This window comes from Daldinia vernicosa (assembly GCF_022497035.1).
Source record: "Daldinia vernicosa strain CBS 139.73 unplaced genomic scaffold F5Y00scaffold_1, whole genome shotgun sequence".
Classification (NCBI taxonomy): Eukaryota; Fungi; Ascomycota; class Sordariomycetes; order Xylariales; family Hypoxylaceae; genus Daldinia; species Daldinia vernicosa.
Genome location: NW_025953917.1, coordinates 182,260 through 195,998, shown reverse-complemented (window position 1 = coordinate 195,998; position 13,739 = coordinate 182,260). Strand labels below are relative to the sequence as shown.

At 47.7% G+C, this 13,739-nt stretch overlaps 6 protein-coding genes across 6 annotated transcripts; 2 read left to right on the top strand and 4 right to left on the bottom strand.

Moving 5' to 3' along the window:
• Positions 1 to 3,215: 3,215 nt before the first annotated feature.
• F5Y00DRAFT_1025 (DUF1000-domain-containing protein) lies at positions 3,216 to 4,769 on the bottom strand. Its single transcript, XM_048003804.1, has 4 exons — positions 4,609 to 4,769; positions 4,445 to 4,536; positions 3,736 to 4,310; positions 3,216 to 3,658 (listed from the first exon to the last, which is right to left on the bottom strand). The coding sequence occupies exons 2-4, from the start codon at positions 4,521 to 4,523 to the stop codon at positions 3,302 to 3,304; spliced, it is 1,011 nt and encodes a 336-aa protein (XP_047870030.1). The 5' UTR covers positions 4,524 to 4,536; positions 4,609 to 4,769; the 3' UTR covers positions 3,216 to 3,301.
• Positions 4,770 to 4,911: 142 nt separating this feature from the next.
• F5Y00DRAFT_926 (DnaJ-domain-containing protein) lies at positions 4,912 to 6,596 on the bottom strand. Its single transcript, XM_048014344.1, has 4 exons — positions 6,416 to 6,596; positions 6,007 to 6,353; positions 5,868 to 5,928; positions 4,912 to 5,800 (listed from the first exon to the last, which is right to left on the bottom strand). Exons 2-4 carry the CDS (start codon positions 6,032 to 6,034, stop codon positions 5,158 to 5,160), a joined length of 732 nt encoding a protein of 243 aa, XP_047870029.1. The 5' UTR covers positions 6,035 to 6,353; positions 6,416 to 6,596; the 3' UTR covers positions 4,912 to 5,157.
• A 226-nt stretch (positions 6,597 to 6,822) lies between these two features.
• Positions 6,823 to 8,196, top strand: F5Y00DRAFT_1008 (uncharacterized protein). Its single transcript, XM_048003773.1, has 2 exons — positions 6,823 to 7,320; positions 7,550 to 8,196. Exons 1-2 carry the CDS (start codon positions 7,098 to 7,100, stop codon positions 7,972 to 7,974), a joined length of 648 nt encoding a protein of 215 aa, XP_047870028.1. The 5' UTR covers positions 6,823 to 7,097; the 3' UTR covers positions 7,975 to 8,196.
• On the bottom strand, positions 8,197 to 9,537 carry F5Y00DRAFT_923 (uncharacterized protein). Its single transcript, XM_048014343.1, has one exon. It carries the CDS (start codon positions 9,442 to 9,444, stop codon positions 8,419 to 8,421), a length of 1,026 nt encoding a protein of 341 aa, XP_047870027.1. The 5' UTR covers positions 9,445 to 9,537; the 3' UTR covers positions 8,197 to 8,418.
• On the bottom strand, positions 9,538 to 10,121 carry F5Y00DRAFT_267389 (prenylated rab acceptor 1; the record flags this gene model as incomplete). The annotated part of the gene is made up of 1 exon (XM_048012057.1): positions 9,538 to 10,121. One exon carries the CDS (start codon positions 10,119 to 10,121, stop codon positions 9,588 to 9,590), a length of 534 nt encoding a protein of 177 aa, XP_047870026.1. The 3' UTR covers positions 9,538 to 9,587.
• A 3,053-nt stretch (positions 10,122 to 13,174) lies between these two features.
• On the top strand, positions 13,175 to 13,686 carry F5Y00DRAFT_256596 (YjgF-like protein; the record flags this gene model as incomplete). The annotated part of the gene is made up of 2 exons (XM_048010435.1): positions 13,175 to 13,286; positions 13,364 to 13,686. 2 exons carry the CDS (start codon positions 13,175 to 13,177, stop codon positions 13,684 to 13,686), a joined length of 435 nt encoding a protein of 144 aa, XP_047870025.1.
• Between the last annotated feature and the right edge of the window lie 53 nt (positions 13,687 to 13,739).

Here is a 13,739-nt window from a genome sequence, read left to right as displayed (position 1 = left end):
ATGTAAAAGTCGATACGAAGGTGGCTAACTGGCAGAAGCCAATGCAAACTCCTGCCAGCCACAGCCTCGAAGCGCTCTCAGCTGTTTGATATATCAGCAGCGATTCCCGAGGCTTCCTCTTCAGCCCCAAGATCCTTTGACCAAATCAAATGCCTTGCTGGGTACCCTGTATCGGGTTTCGCAAGCCTTTACGAGAAGTGGTGGACGATCCACGCCGCCGTGTAAGTTGGCCACAGTTGGATTGTCAACCTCAGCGTGGGGAGGCCTCAAGCAATAAGCCACGACTTTAATTACTACGCCGCGCTTCTCTTTAACTCTGACACTGAATCCACTGTAAAAACCCAATGGCGTTTTCTAGCGCCGGTGAGAGAAAAAGAGAGAGAGGGAGGGAGAGAAGGATAAAGCGGACAGATCCAAGAGGAAGAAAAAGGAACGGATTTATTCACAGGGTTAACCAAGAAGGAACCGAACCAACATATGATGTAAGATGTTTATGAGAATTAAGAGTCAACTTAGGTCACTGGCGGAATATGTACCTAGAAATGCGTAGGATGCTTGATCACATGGGTCGGCGTCTCCAGAATATTAGAGACAGCGGGAGCCGCTAAGGGGAAGGGGTGGCTTGCAAAACTTTTTGCTTCTTTACTCAGATGGAAAAAGGTTGGGGGCAGAGCAAATAGTTTTAAAGCCAGCAGCCAGTCATGCGGGTATGGGACGGACTTGTGAGCGAAGACCAAGGGACCAAGGGACCAAGGGCAGGCAATGAGCTAACACTCGTCTAAGAGGACGAGGACTGCTGGAGCGGCGGAAACCTTCCAGAAAGAGACATGGGGGTGATGGCACAATACGGACAATACATACAATAGGTACGCACAATAAGTAACAAATTAGCTACGAGCTGGGGCGCTGACGTACAACCAACGTAGCGAGGCAGGTCCTGAAAAGGGAAGCTGAAGCGTGCAAGCGTGCGTGCAAGCGTGCTGGAGAATCCTATGAAATGGGCCGGGTTAATAAAGACTACTACATACATACGATAGCCACGAGTTTTTGAGAGGATAGATTAGAGAGCAGAAGCTTACATGCGTTGGCCGGTAGACGAATAGGGAGTCGAGACATTACGACGGTCGGAACTGGTCTATAAATGGAACAATTAAGTTGGATATTAATGCTGTATACCTGCTGTATGCCTGCTGTATGCCTGCTGTATACCACGTTAGACACTTATCCCAACGCCGGTTCGCCATTCTTCGTGCTACGCTGGAACCCTGCCGCTGTGGCACACGTGCAGATATCACGCAGCAGACTATCATATCCAACACGGAGGCTAGAGCAGCTGACGTCGGCCTAGGGGGAAAGAAACATAAGAAGGGGGGGTTTGCTAGCGCTGCTACTGTGTGTGCGGCTTCTGACGACTTAATAAAGCCCCGTGCTGGTGGGATATAAGTCTGCTGCGTGACGTTGCATGAGAAGGGGGGAAGGGGGGGAGGGGAGGGAGGAGAATTGGGGGTTCGACGACGAGAATATATGACAGAGATGCGCCATATAGGTAGAATCAGGGCTGTAGACGAGGCTTTCCAATGGATCAAAACGCCATTAGCTACAGCCATTAGCTAGCAGCTAGCAGCCAGCAGCCCCCAAAGCCTGAAACCCTTTCCGGTGAAAGAGTATGTACCTACACTCTTGATACAGGTAGATGGCCTACGGGTATCCGTCCAGGATGAACGTGCACACGTATGCCCCTCCCACTTCCAACTTTCCCACTTGACGGGGGCTGCGGGGGATACGCCGTCCGACGGGATGAGCGATATGTAATAGTAAAAAAACGACCTGGGATGTTCAAGTAGGTTAGGTAGGTAGGTACCTATGGAAGGGATCCAAGTGGACGGGTATATTAAACAGCATGATCGTTCCGGGGCTAGCTGTTCCTTGGGTCCTTGGGTCTTTTACTAGATACCTAGACTGAAAAGAGCGTCTAGATTCCTGAGACGGGGGGAAACGAGTACGGAATAGCTGAGTAGTAATTCATTGGAGAAAGGTGGATTAACTTGATCCTTCTTCTGTTCGTTTCTCGTTTCAAGAACATTGAATTGAACCCGCTTTCTTTCAATTTGATGCGCAATGCGACGGGAGGTGGAGCAAACCTCTAAAAGCTGGATGGAAGCAATGAAACCTCGGAATAATTAATAAATCTAAAGTTCCCTTGAACATTATCGGATGAATAATGATAACTAATTGTATTGTATATCCGAATATCCGAATATCTACCGCCTCGGTTGTCGCTCTAGCGCGAGAACCGACAGCCAGCCAGCCGACAACCTGCCTGTAGCCCCAAGCTACCAGCTGGTGCCGACGCTAGCAGAGCAAATCAAAACCCGAGCGCGATGCGACAAAATTTTTATTTCCTTTTTTCTTCTTCTTTTTTCTTTTCTTCGTGCGGCTGGCATGACACAACACTTCCCCGTGTTGCTCGAATCCCTTTTTCTTCCTTCAGTGGAAATACAAAAACCCCATGGATTAATTATAGCGTCAGTCATGCCACAGAGAAATTAAAATTGCAAGCCGGCGAACTTCACTTCTGAAGTCGGTTCGAACCTGATGCCTCTGGTTGCTTCTTCGAACCGCAGTGAAGATGCTGGACATTATTAAGAGAAAAAAAGAAACACTTTAGTCAACCCTAACTCAGCTTACGAGAGACTAGTTGGTAAAAATTTTCTGTCATTAGATGGGAATAATGTCTTGACGGACGGGCATTGTTGCAATCTTGAGGGAATACACTCTTCCCGAGAGATTCTAACCTTTCCTTACCTTTGCTTACTCAATGCCATACCCGATGCGGTGTTCAAATATCGTAAAATTTGTCACTGATAATAGTAATGAGGAAGAATATGCGAATCCGTGAAGGTGGTGATGAGGTCAGAACTAAACTTGACAACCAACTAGATTTGCAGATCAATGGAATCCAATCAAGGCCCAATCCAATGCAAGGAGTAGACAGACTGGTTGGTTCCCGCCGTGGTTCGGTGGTGACACCAAATAGATGGACAGACACGTATGCCAATCATGGACCTTGTTAGCGTTTTCTGTGGCTGTGGACGAGAATGGAAAGTCATAATGAGCATTAATGAGCATTCCGGTTATTGATTGATTGATACCATCAGACCATCTATCTATATAGATGCGGTCTCAAAGGCATCCCGACTCTATTCATCGCCTTCCATTCGCTGCCCACATTCGCCATAGGCAATCGTGACCGCGATTGGTGCTCGCCTACCCACCCATTCTTTTTTTTTTTCGTCGCACTCTATTCACCTTGCTCGTCGCCGATCTTCTCAAGTTTCCCCATCTCCCTTTTCTCGCCAGACTCGCCAATAAATCTTATTCGGTCCAATCGGACCTTTTCGCTATCGCCGTCGCCGTCCACAACAAAGATAACGAGGCTGGTGATGTTTTGGAACCGGACAAATCGTAGTCCCAAGCTCGCGGTACCGTTAGAGTTCCAGTCGCTCTCGCTAATCTCAATGGTCTGAGTCGGGTCGATATCATCAGCTTCGTCAAAACCTAGATTGTGTGGTCGATTTGTGAAGAGCTTAAGAGTCTTGGGCCTCATCGGTACGTCGTCGTCATCATCCTCGTTATCGGTGGGCGGTAGAGAAGTGATCTAGAGAGGTATGTTAGCTTAAGTATCAAGCTAGTTATAACTATGCTAGTTATATATAGTAGAACAAGCTTATGTACCTGTATCGTGTGGAGCTTGACAGCAGAGTTGAATGGCGTGTAGAGAAGCAGCTGCTCATCCGTGTCGCTCTCTACCCAGTCCTTCTCATTATCCGCCACCTTGTCCTTGGATAACGCCGAAGGTTTGTTTTTATTGAAGAGAGTTCGAACAGAGAAGTGGCTTTCGTCGGCGTTCAGCAGTTCTAGCCCTCGTACGTCGATGGTGTCTGAGATGTCCGTGTAACCTCGAGGTAGATCAGCTCCCCTCCAAGCGATACCTCCCGAGCCACCACTACCGCTACCGCTACCGCTACCCTCCCCCTGCGTAGCATGCTCGATGTTGTGACTTAAATTCTCAACGATGGTCTGGAGCTCCTTCGGATTGGCACCTTTGACCCTCTCGGCGACGGAACCATCGCGGAACACTATAAAGGTAGGCAGATGCGTGACGCGGTATTCGGCAGCGACTGCCTTAGCTCCCTCGGCTTCCGTGTTGACCTTGACGAACGTCGCAACTTTTGGGCGTGAAAGAGATTTCGATAGCTGGTCGTAGAAGGGTGCAATTTGTTTGCATGGTCCGCACCAGTTCGCGTAGACTGCGCGCCGAAATAATTTGTCAGCTTCGCGTCGTAACAATCATGGCGATGGCGATGGCGGGGCAAGTTGGTGGTGGTGGTGGTGGTAGTGGTGGTGGTGAATAAGGCTTGAGGGGGAGGGGAAGCTAACTTACAGTCTGCCACCACAATACGCGAGCTCTTCAGGAGCTCGTTGAACTGCTCAACCGACGTAATTTCTATGGGCTTGGCCATTTTGACTGTTTGACTGCTGGGCGAGGATGATGTATGAGCTATTAAGTACCTCTTAGCTGATATGTAGCAGTTAAAGAATACGTACATAAGTTAAATGCCCAAAGTTCGAAGATGGCGCTGGGGACGGCAAGACGGGCGATGGTAGTGGGGGAGAGGAAACAACAATCCCTGCCAGGTACGAGGGGGAGAAACGTCCATAAATGGAATAGCGTCATCTAACTTTTGCGTAACTTTTCTCACCCGCGACTGCCTATTAAGACCCTTGATACTACAGTAAATACATAGGTTGCTTCGATAAGAAGATAAACTTGGAGTGTAGGACACGATAATGCACCTTAGATAAATATACATGCAAGTACAAGACATGCAGTTCCAGTTTCAACACGAGTGCATCACAGGAATGATTCCTTTAATAAATAATCCTATCGTCTATAATATATAAGACCATAACCCATACTTTCTTTAACTATACTAGTAGGAATAACAGTTCATTACTAGACTTCTATCCGCCTGCCTTTAAAATAAGCGCACCTAAACTCCGCGCATGTTCTCTACCTAATGTAGTAAAAGAATGCAGAAACACAATACACCATAAGCCCAAGTCATACCCTAGGTATACCGTATTGTACTCTCGTCAAATCCCCACGGCGTGGCTAAACACCCTCGTAGCAAGCTGAGCCAGCAGCCTCGCCCGATCATCCTGCGGCAAGTCCTGGAAAACAGCATAGACACTCTTGCCCTTGGCATCCCTCACAGCACCCAACCTATTCCCCGCCACAGCCCCCGCAACCGCCCCCGGCATATTCGCCAGTATAAAGCCCAGCACGCTGCCGCTGGCCGCGCCCAGTATGCTCCAGAAATTGGACGTCGGCCTGTTGGTATCCTGGTCCGCGAGCCCCTCCTCGCGCAGCATCTCCTCGAACACATCTCCGAACTGCGCGTCTTCAGCCTGTTGCCGCGCCTCCCGCGCGTGAGGTTGCGAGTTGGTGTTCCCGCCTGTGAAGAAGTTCCACGCCCACGAGTACGCGCTCTGCGCTGCTCCTCCACCACTTCCCCCTGTCTCAGGCGGCACTGATTCCTCCGGGTCGTCTGCCTCCTCGTACGTGTAAGTGGTACGCCCGCCACCGAACCGTCTGCGCTGGGCGTCGTACTCGCGCCGCCGTGTGGCGTCTGACAGCGTATAATAAGCATCATTTACGAGCTGAAACTTGCGTGTTCGGACCGGGCGCTCAGGCGAGTTCGAGGGGACTCTGTCCGGGTGGGTTTTGAGGGCTGCTCTAACCGTGGGGAGGATCTATTAGCAAAGTGATAACTACATACATGATACATATGGTATGTACTCACCGCTTATAGGCATCGCGAATCTGCTGCGTAGTGGAACTTTCCGAGATCTCGAGGATCTTGTCTATGGTTTATCCTTTATTAGTGGGGTTGTCATTGATTGTAAGAGCCTAGAGGTAAGAGGAGGTAGCCGGTGACGTACAGTAGTTAGGAGGCGCTCTATCAGTCATCTTGAATATTTCAAGTCAATATTGGTAAAAGTATCGATTTTTATAGTTAGGTAACTAGAGGTAAACGTCAACCAGATATGACAGATATTCTGAAGCTTAAGAGGCCAGGTTACAGTCTCTTGAATCGGGCTTGTCAGGCGGTGTTGGGTACTCAAGATAACAAGTGCATCCAATAAGGGACGTCATAGATGTGGCTGCAAACCTACCTGCTACCTAAGACCACTTTCCGAAACAGGCAATCATTAAAAAGTTCTAGCCACCGTGGCTTGACGCTTCTTCTTACATAAATTCTCCGGTTTAACTCCAACTGCCCTGCTGCCTTAAACAGGTTAGCGCACATATGTATGGTGAGTTCTCCACCGACCCGACCCGCAAGCTCACCTTCGGAACCAGACTAACTAGAGCGGATCCAGATTAGCCCTAGCCTAGGATCAGTTCTAGGCGGTTTTAGGGCAGCGCAGATCGTCCAGGGGGCTTGCCCAGTCCAGCCCAGCCCCTTGAATTGTCGGTGAGAAAGTCGATCCCTTCTCTCTTATTCGCAGTTTCCAACTCACGATACCCTTCCCTCTGGATCTTTACAAGCCATAAAGGGAAAAAAAAAGGAAAAAAAGAAAGCAAAAAAAACAAAAACCCTTTCTACATACACTACTCCAGCATCGCGTCCCGCCGAAGTGGGTAATCAATCACCTCGAATCTGTCTGTCTGTTCACAAGCTGGCCGGTGCGTTATAGCTTATAGCTTATCGAACCACGGAGATCGTCAGATCATAAAATCGATCTTGATCTTTCGTAAAAAGATCCGCTCCGGTAGCTAGCTGTCTGTGAGAAATATCCCTTAGCTCGCGTTTACGGCTCGATTAAGCATCCATCGGCAGCTAGATCTGTGATACCGTACTCGAACCGCAGAACTGCATGTCGCAAGTTTGAGTGAGACAACTTCATATATTATATATATATATACACATTACATTATATACAATTTATATATATTTTAGTAACATCTTTTATTAAAATATATTTATATATATTTATATATATACCCGCGACTTCAATTTTTTACTACTATGGGTTTCTTCGACTGGGAGGACGACGACGACGCCGAGTCCGTCGTCTCAACCTCGACAACACGAAAATCTCACTCGGGCCATTCCTCCCGTCCGCACCGCAGCAAGCGTCACTCAGGCGCGGGATCTGTCTTCGGCGGCAGTAGTAGCCATCACAGCAGCTCGCGGAGCTCTTTCTTCAACCTCGGAAATGGCAGCAGCCGAAGTTTCTTCAGCCTCGGTGGTGAGTTCTTTTCTCCCCCATTTCTTTCATAACATTCCTACTCTGTTCTGTGTGTTCCCTTGCCCTACAGTACAGGCCCTGTCGTCTTGTCGAATGACACGTAAGCACGATGGTGTGGATTTTCGGAAATTTTATTTGAACCACGTAGTATACCCAATATATATATTATTGTCATACGTGCCACATACACCAAACCAAATAAACGACTAACAACGGACATTCCTACCAGGCCGCTCCAATTCGTACTACAAACGCCAGCCGCGCTCGTCCTTCGTCCAGCGGACACTGAAGAAGCTGCGCCGGCTCTTACGCGACTTAATATACTATGCAAAGCGCCACCCTATCAAGGTGTTCATGCTGGTCATCATGCCTCTGATCACCGGAGGTGCTTTAACTGCCCTCCTAGCCCGCTTCGGCCTCCGCCTGCCTCCGACCATTGAGCGTATGCTGGGTGTTGCAGCCCGCGCCGGTTCGGGGGATAGCGTTGGTCTCATGAACGAGGCCGTGCGCATGGCTGGTGGTCTCGGCAACAACGAGAGCCTTTCCGTCCACCGGGTCCGCGATGGTGACTACCAATGGGAACGGCGACGGGAGTATCATAGCGAGAGTCACGACCGCGGCTTCTTCGGCAGTATTCGAGACTTCTTTTCTTAGCGTAAGAGGTGGTTGGCTTGGGGCGGTATATAATGGCTTATGATGAGGAATGGGGTGGACGAATTCAGGTGAATTCAGGTGCCCCTTACCTGCTACGAATGTATGGATGGCGTTTTAGGACTGATTCTAGGAAGAGATTTGGGAGATTCTTCACTTCATACCATTCTTTATTCTTGCAAGGGTTGGGGTTACGATTGATGTCCAAAAACAAAAAGAATGGTTCGAAGAATCGATACGATACCCTCGTGTTAATTAGACTTGTCGCAATTTACAAAGTCGTTTCTCGATTGTACCTTCATAATAGGTGAAGGTGAGACTACCTAGGTAGTCTATATTGTAGGAAATTTCAGACAAGTTGATGAATTATTTGGCATATCAATACTCTATTACGCGGGTATGCTTTGCTTTGCTTTGCTTATTAGAATAACTAGACGACTACTTGCTTTATTTCCCTTTTCTTTTTTTAGGGGCAGCTGATTTCCGTTTCGCAGCTGCAGTAGGCGGCGGAGACTTTTTACTCTTGGTACGTTCAGGTGAAGGAGATGTTTGCATCACAATTTCGCCTCGACCCCTTCCTCTTGGAAGCCGTCCATCGTTGGCTCCATCGTCACTAGTTGTCCCATCCTCCTGTTCGTGCCCATTTCTCTCCTCCCTTCTGGGATGTCTCGAACTGCTCCTATCTGCAGGAGCAGACCTACCCGCTGCGTCTAGTCTAGCGGCCGCAACTCCATCAGCATACAGCGCACGCGGACCCGCAGTTTGGTATTGGAAAGGATCTCTGGTTTCTGTAAGGGACGTGCGTGAAGATGAAGGTTTTGTTGTGGGATCCGAGGCATGGCGTTGATTAGGGGGTGCATGTACGTATTGATAGTCGAAAGGAGGGGAGTCTCGCACTATAGATTGGGGACGACGAGTAGAGGATGTAGATGATGCGCCCGAACGAGGACGTGAATGCGAGGCGTTAGGCGGAGGGAAACGTCCCATAGGAGGGGCAAGTTGGTTTTGGTCCGAACCCGATTGAGGATCATCAAATTGTGAAAGGGGAACAGCATACCGCTGTTCCTTTTCCTTGCGTTTCCGATCGCCTCCGCCGCGTCGTTTTGCTGCCTCTGCTTCAGCCTGTAAGCGTTTTCGTCTTCGTTCCAGAGCCGCGAGCTCTTCCTTGTTCAGTTTAACATCCGCCTTGCCCTTGGCTTGGGCTCTCCGTATCCTTGAAAGGGCTGATTGTACTAGAGCCTCGTCAAGCTCCCTCCTAAGTGCTTGGTTCTCATCGTCCTCATCTTCCTCCTCTTCAGATGCCACCTCTGAGTCGTCTTCTGTTGAGTCATTTTCGTCATCCGAATGCTGATAAGCATAACTATTCCGTGGCTGGCTGCCACTGCTCAAATCTATTCCAGTAAACCGAAGTGGATCACTGGCAAACCGTCTACTACCAGAGGTCGTTACCAAATCAGTACCTTGCGTATCCATCTCGTTCTCGCTACCTAATTCCTCTACAACGCGGCGCCCAGTACCCCATATGTTGTCTTCCTCCTCTTCTCCCCGTCCTCTTCGCGGGCGCCTCGATGGTCTTCCCCATTGGGGCGCAGATTTGGGAGCTCGCGGCCGACCACCTAGACCGCCTCCCCTGAAAAAGCCTCATCGATAGGCTTGTCCATGAAAGAAGCGTGGCCAAAAATGACCACGCCACTTGCACCAATCAACCATAGGACAGTGCTGAAAGGTGACGCAATAAGAAATAGAAGACCACAGGTGACTAGCAATCCGGTATACAGCTGGGAGGACGTGGCTTGGAAGGTACCAATGGTGAGGTCCTGTCCGTTAAGTCGGCCAAGGAGCCACAGTCCACCACCTAGGAGTATGATGTCGAAGAGCAGAAGGGGGTTCGTAATCAAGGCGTAAACGCTGAGGAGAACAATAACCATGAGGTAGTTGCTCGAGAAGGTGCCTAAGTTGTAATTGACACGCGACTGGACTTCGCCAAAGTTCTCCGGTTTAGACAAACGCTTGAAGTCGAGAAACTCACTGACGGGACGCATATTGGCGAACCGACTGGAAAGAGAAGTGTTACGAAATCCGGCGAAGCGATCCTGAATGTTCAGGCGCGACGTCAGGACGTCGAGAGGAATCTGGATGCGAGAAGCCATTGTGTCGTGTAGAAAAGGCAATTGGATTCGATGTGTCGAAATGCTTTGTCGGACACAAAGTGGTACACAGGGAGCAGCTTCAGATAATGTGAGTGTTAGAATGGGACGCTGAAATTAATTCAGATGAGGGATGATAAGCTAAGGTATTTCGGTCTAGACTCGGAACGAATGCGAATGATGCTCCAAATGGTATTGATATTATCGTTGCTGCCGTGGTGGAAGAAAGATCTGTCAAAAAGGCTGAAAGTTAGAATTGGATTGGACAAGTAATTTTTAAAATTAGATACACGCGGTCCTATGTAGTAGGTACCTAATCCGTAGTTGCGTCAACAAATAAGGGGCAGAGCTAGCAGCTTACGTACGTACTGATCTTCTTCCACCACCAATTGGCCAGCTGAGATTTTAGGCGATGTACAACCTTTAAGTACCCTGGTGCCTTGGAAGGCAGCAGTATTTCTCAAGGACTGAAGAAGAAGAAAAAAAAGCAAAGATAAGAAAATTGAAATGGATGAAGCCTTTTAATAAAGTCAACGTCCAAATTTGTTTTCTCTTTCTTCCTCATCAATCGTCACCGGAGTGAATGACGATGACGATGTCTCGTAGGCAAAGCCCAGGGGGTAGGTAATGCCGATTTGCACTATTCCCCCCCGGTCTTTGAAAAGGTTCTGCTTTTAGAACTCGACTCCACTGGTGCCAAGTATCCGAGTATCGTGAAACGCTCTACTCGGTACCACAATACACCCAAAAACCTTCACCACGCTTCTGACGGGGTGAAGGAAGATGGTGTTGAGGGGAGGTAGAGAAGAGGAAGAGGAACCTAAGAGGATCAATGAGAAGTAGGGTTGCCAATGCGTTTTATTCTTCTCGGACTTATGGATTGTATTGTATCAAAGTATCTAAGGCGTCACTCGTCACTGCAAGATATACAGTGCAAGATGGATGATAATGCGGTGTGAGAAAGCTGGCAGCCGCTAACTGGTGGTAGATCTTGCGGGCAGGCGGGTTGGGTTGGGAAAAAAGTGGGATGCAGCTGCACGACAGCACGAGCGAGAGAGTTTTACTATGTAGAGCACGGTCCACCCGCGTTCCTGCCCAATACTGTACCTAGGTACCTACCTACTATAATCCGTACGTACCTCCTACCTAGGTACAATACTCCCTTCCTGATGCAGATTGTAATACAGATACAGCATGCGCCCATGTAAGACACGGCTTCTTTCAACCACTCATATCTTTGGCCACAATTTCATGTCTAAGAATCTAAGAAAATTTAATAAACTCTACAGCATCCTGAGCAACTGCAATGTGGCATCACCCCCGAAAACTCAAACGATACTAAGGATCAAGAATAACCCAATTGCATTCGTTGCATTCGTACCTAATCATGCCGCCTTCTCCGCTTGCTTCGGCTTACCGGCTTACACGGATACACCAGCCTCAATACTGGAGACACACTCAGCTCTGTCCAGTAGATTTAGGACCGCTAAGGTCGTCTAGTTTGGAGTAAATGATCTCGGTGTTGCCACGTTCTAAGCTAAGCATCGTGCCGAACACGCAACTCCTAATGCCATATTCCACGCAAATCCAACGACTTTACTAGGTTAAATATGTCCCAATCTCAGTCCTGTGTCTTGCTCGAGACCTCTCTCTCCTCGTAGATGAAAGGTTTGGAATAATCGTGTTGGCTATGAGGTGGTGCAAACAAGCCGGTATCTCTTTTCCTTGAAGCCATTACGCCAGTACGCTTCGGAGCTTTTGAAGAGAAGTGGATTTGTCGGTAGTTACCCACCAATGAATGACGACTGGATTGTGATGTACATTTCCGGGACCGATCTAGATGGTGCGGATGCGTCCCCATTACGTGCTATGACCACGGCCGGTGTGAATTAACCAGATTCCAAACGTCGAGAGGTTGAGATAGTACGATAAGCATCTTGCTCTTCCTCATATGAAGTCAATGTGTAGTCTCGACAGAGCCGCCGCGAATAGAAACTCAAGATAAATAAATATGAGATCATGATAATACCACTTTTGGTAAAAGCCCCCAAATATCCAGTTACGGGAAACACATTGACGAGCGATAATATATAGTTAACCTATTACATGAGTATTCCCAGATACTAATAGAATCCGTCGATTTGTATTGCCCAGTGATTAAACTTGCTCCTACTTTGTTCTGGCTACATAGTAGTGTGTGTTAATCAGTCTCCCAGTTTCGAGTAAAACTGATAATATCTAGATATTAACTATACGAATTGTTTAACTACCTACCCAACCAATACACAGTCAATTCTATATTATTAGAGTTTCAATTATAATAACCACAGGACCATACGATGAACAATTGTATAGAGCTTTTATGCACAGAGTTCAGAGTCTTACTATTAATCCTTCTAATAAAAGTTCCCCTTCCCTTTGAATTCCATTCCACTATATTGGTCTTGGCCATCCTACCCATTTGATTTATTAATCAGATCGGATTTCGTCTTGTTCCCGGTCCAACTTCGCCGCCTTGGTAACAATGGGGGTATTGGCAGATATTGCCTTATCCGAGTGCCATTCGGAGGAACTATCAATAATCAAAAGACAAAGATCTCCATACTTATCATTAAGGATATATTTCATAGATAGTTGTGTTTACTTTAATTAATTACTATAGTTATAGCTGTCAAATAAAGCAATAAGTAAACATATGACTGATGCAATGGGTTGCCATGTTAAAGGGGATTTCGTGTGATGTGAAAGAGTATTTTTCTCATTTTATTTCGGATTTCTACAGTCCATATCAGTAGGTGTATGAGCTTATGTGCGAAATAGGGGCACACTCGGATGTATAGTTCATTACGCATAACTGGTATATAAGGAAAGTAATTAGTATTAATTATCCAACCTAGGATACTGGAGGAATATATAAATCGACAGATGACATGTTGAATTTTCTACATAGTCCAGACTTGCCAAGTCACCTCAGGCACACATCACACACATACTTTCTCTAACAATCGTTAACCTATAGTCACAAAAATATCATGTACCAACCTTTCTCTATCACAATGTCGGGTCTACCATCATATGTGTATCCCGGAGCTGGCGAATGGGCTCGTGAGACGATGCATTACAGCCAGGCCATCCGTGTAGGAGATCGCATATTCATCGCCGGCCAAGGTAAACAGAATATTCATCTCAATCTTACCTTGACGTCCTTCATAGACATTGTCAAAATTTAACTCGCGATCCAATAGGTGGCTGGGATCGTACCAGCATTTCGCTCAAGCAAGATACCCTAGAAGAAGTAGATCAAGCTTTCGACAACGTCGATCGCACGTTAAAGCATGCCGGGGGTAAGGGCTGGTCGCAGGCATACCGTGTGGTTACATACAGCACGGATATTGAGGCCACGCACGATCGTATCGTCGAGAACTTCAAGCGCTGGATGCCGAACCATCAGCCGGTGTGGACAGAAATCGGCGTCAAACAGCTCGGTATGGATACGATGCACATCGAGATGGAAGTCCAGGCTTACGACGAGGAGGGTGCTGCCGAAGCACGGAAGGCTCGCGCTTAGGTGTATTGTCCTAGCTCGAGGGAAACGATTTATAACTGCTCAAATATGATTGA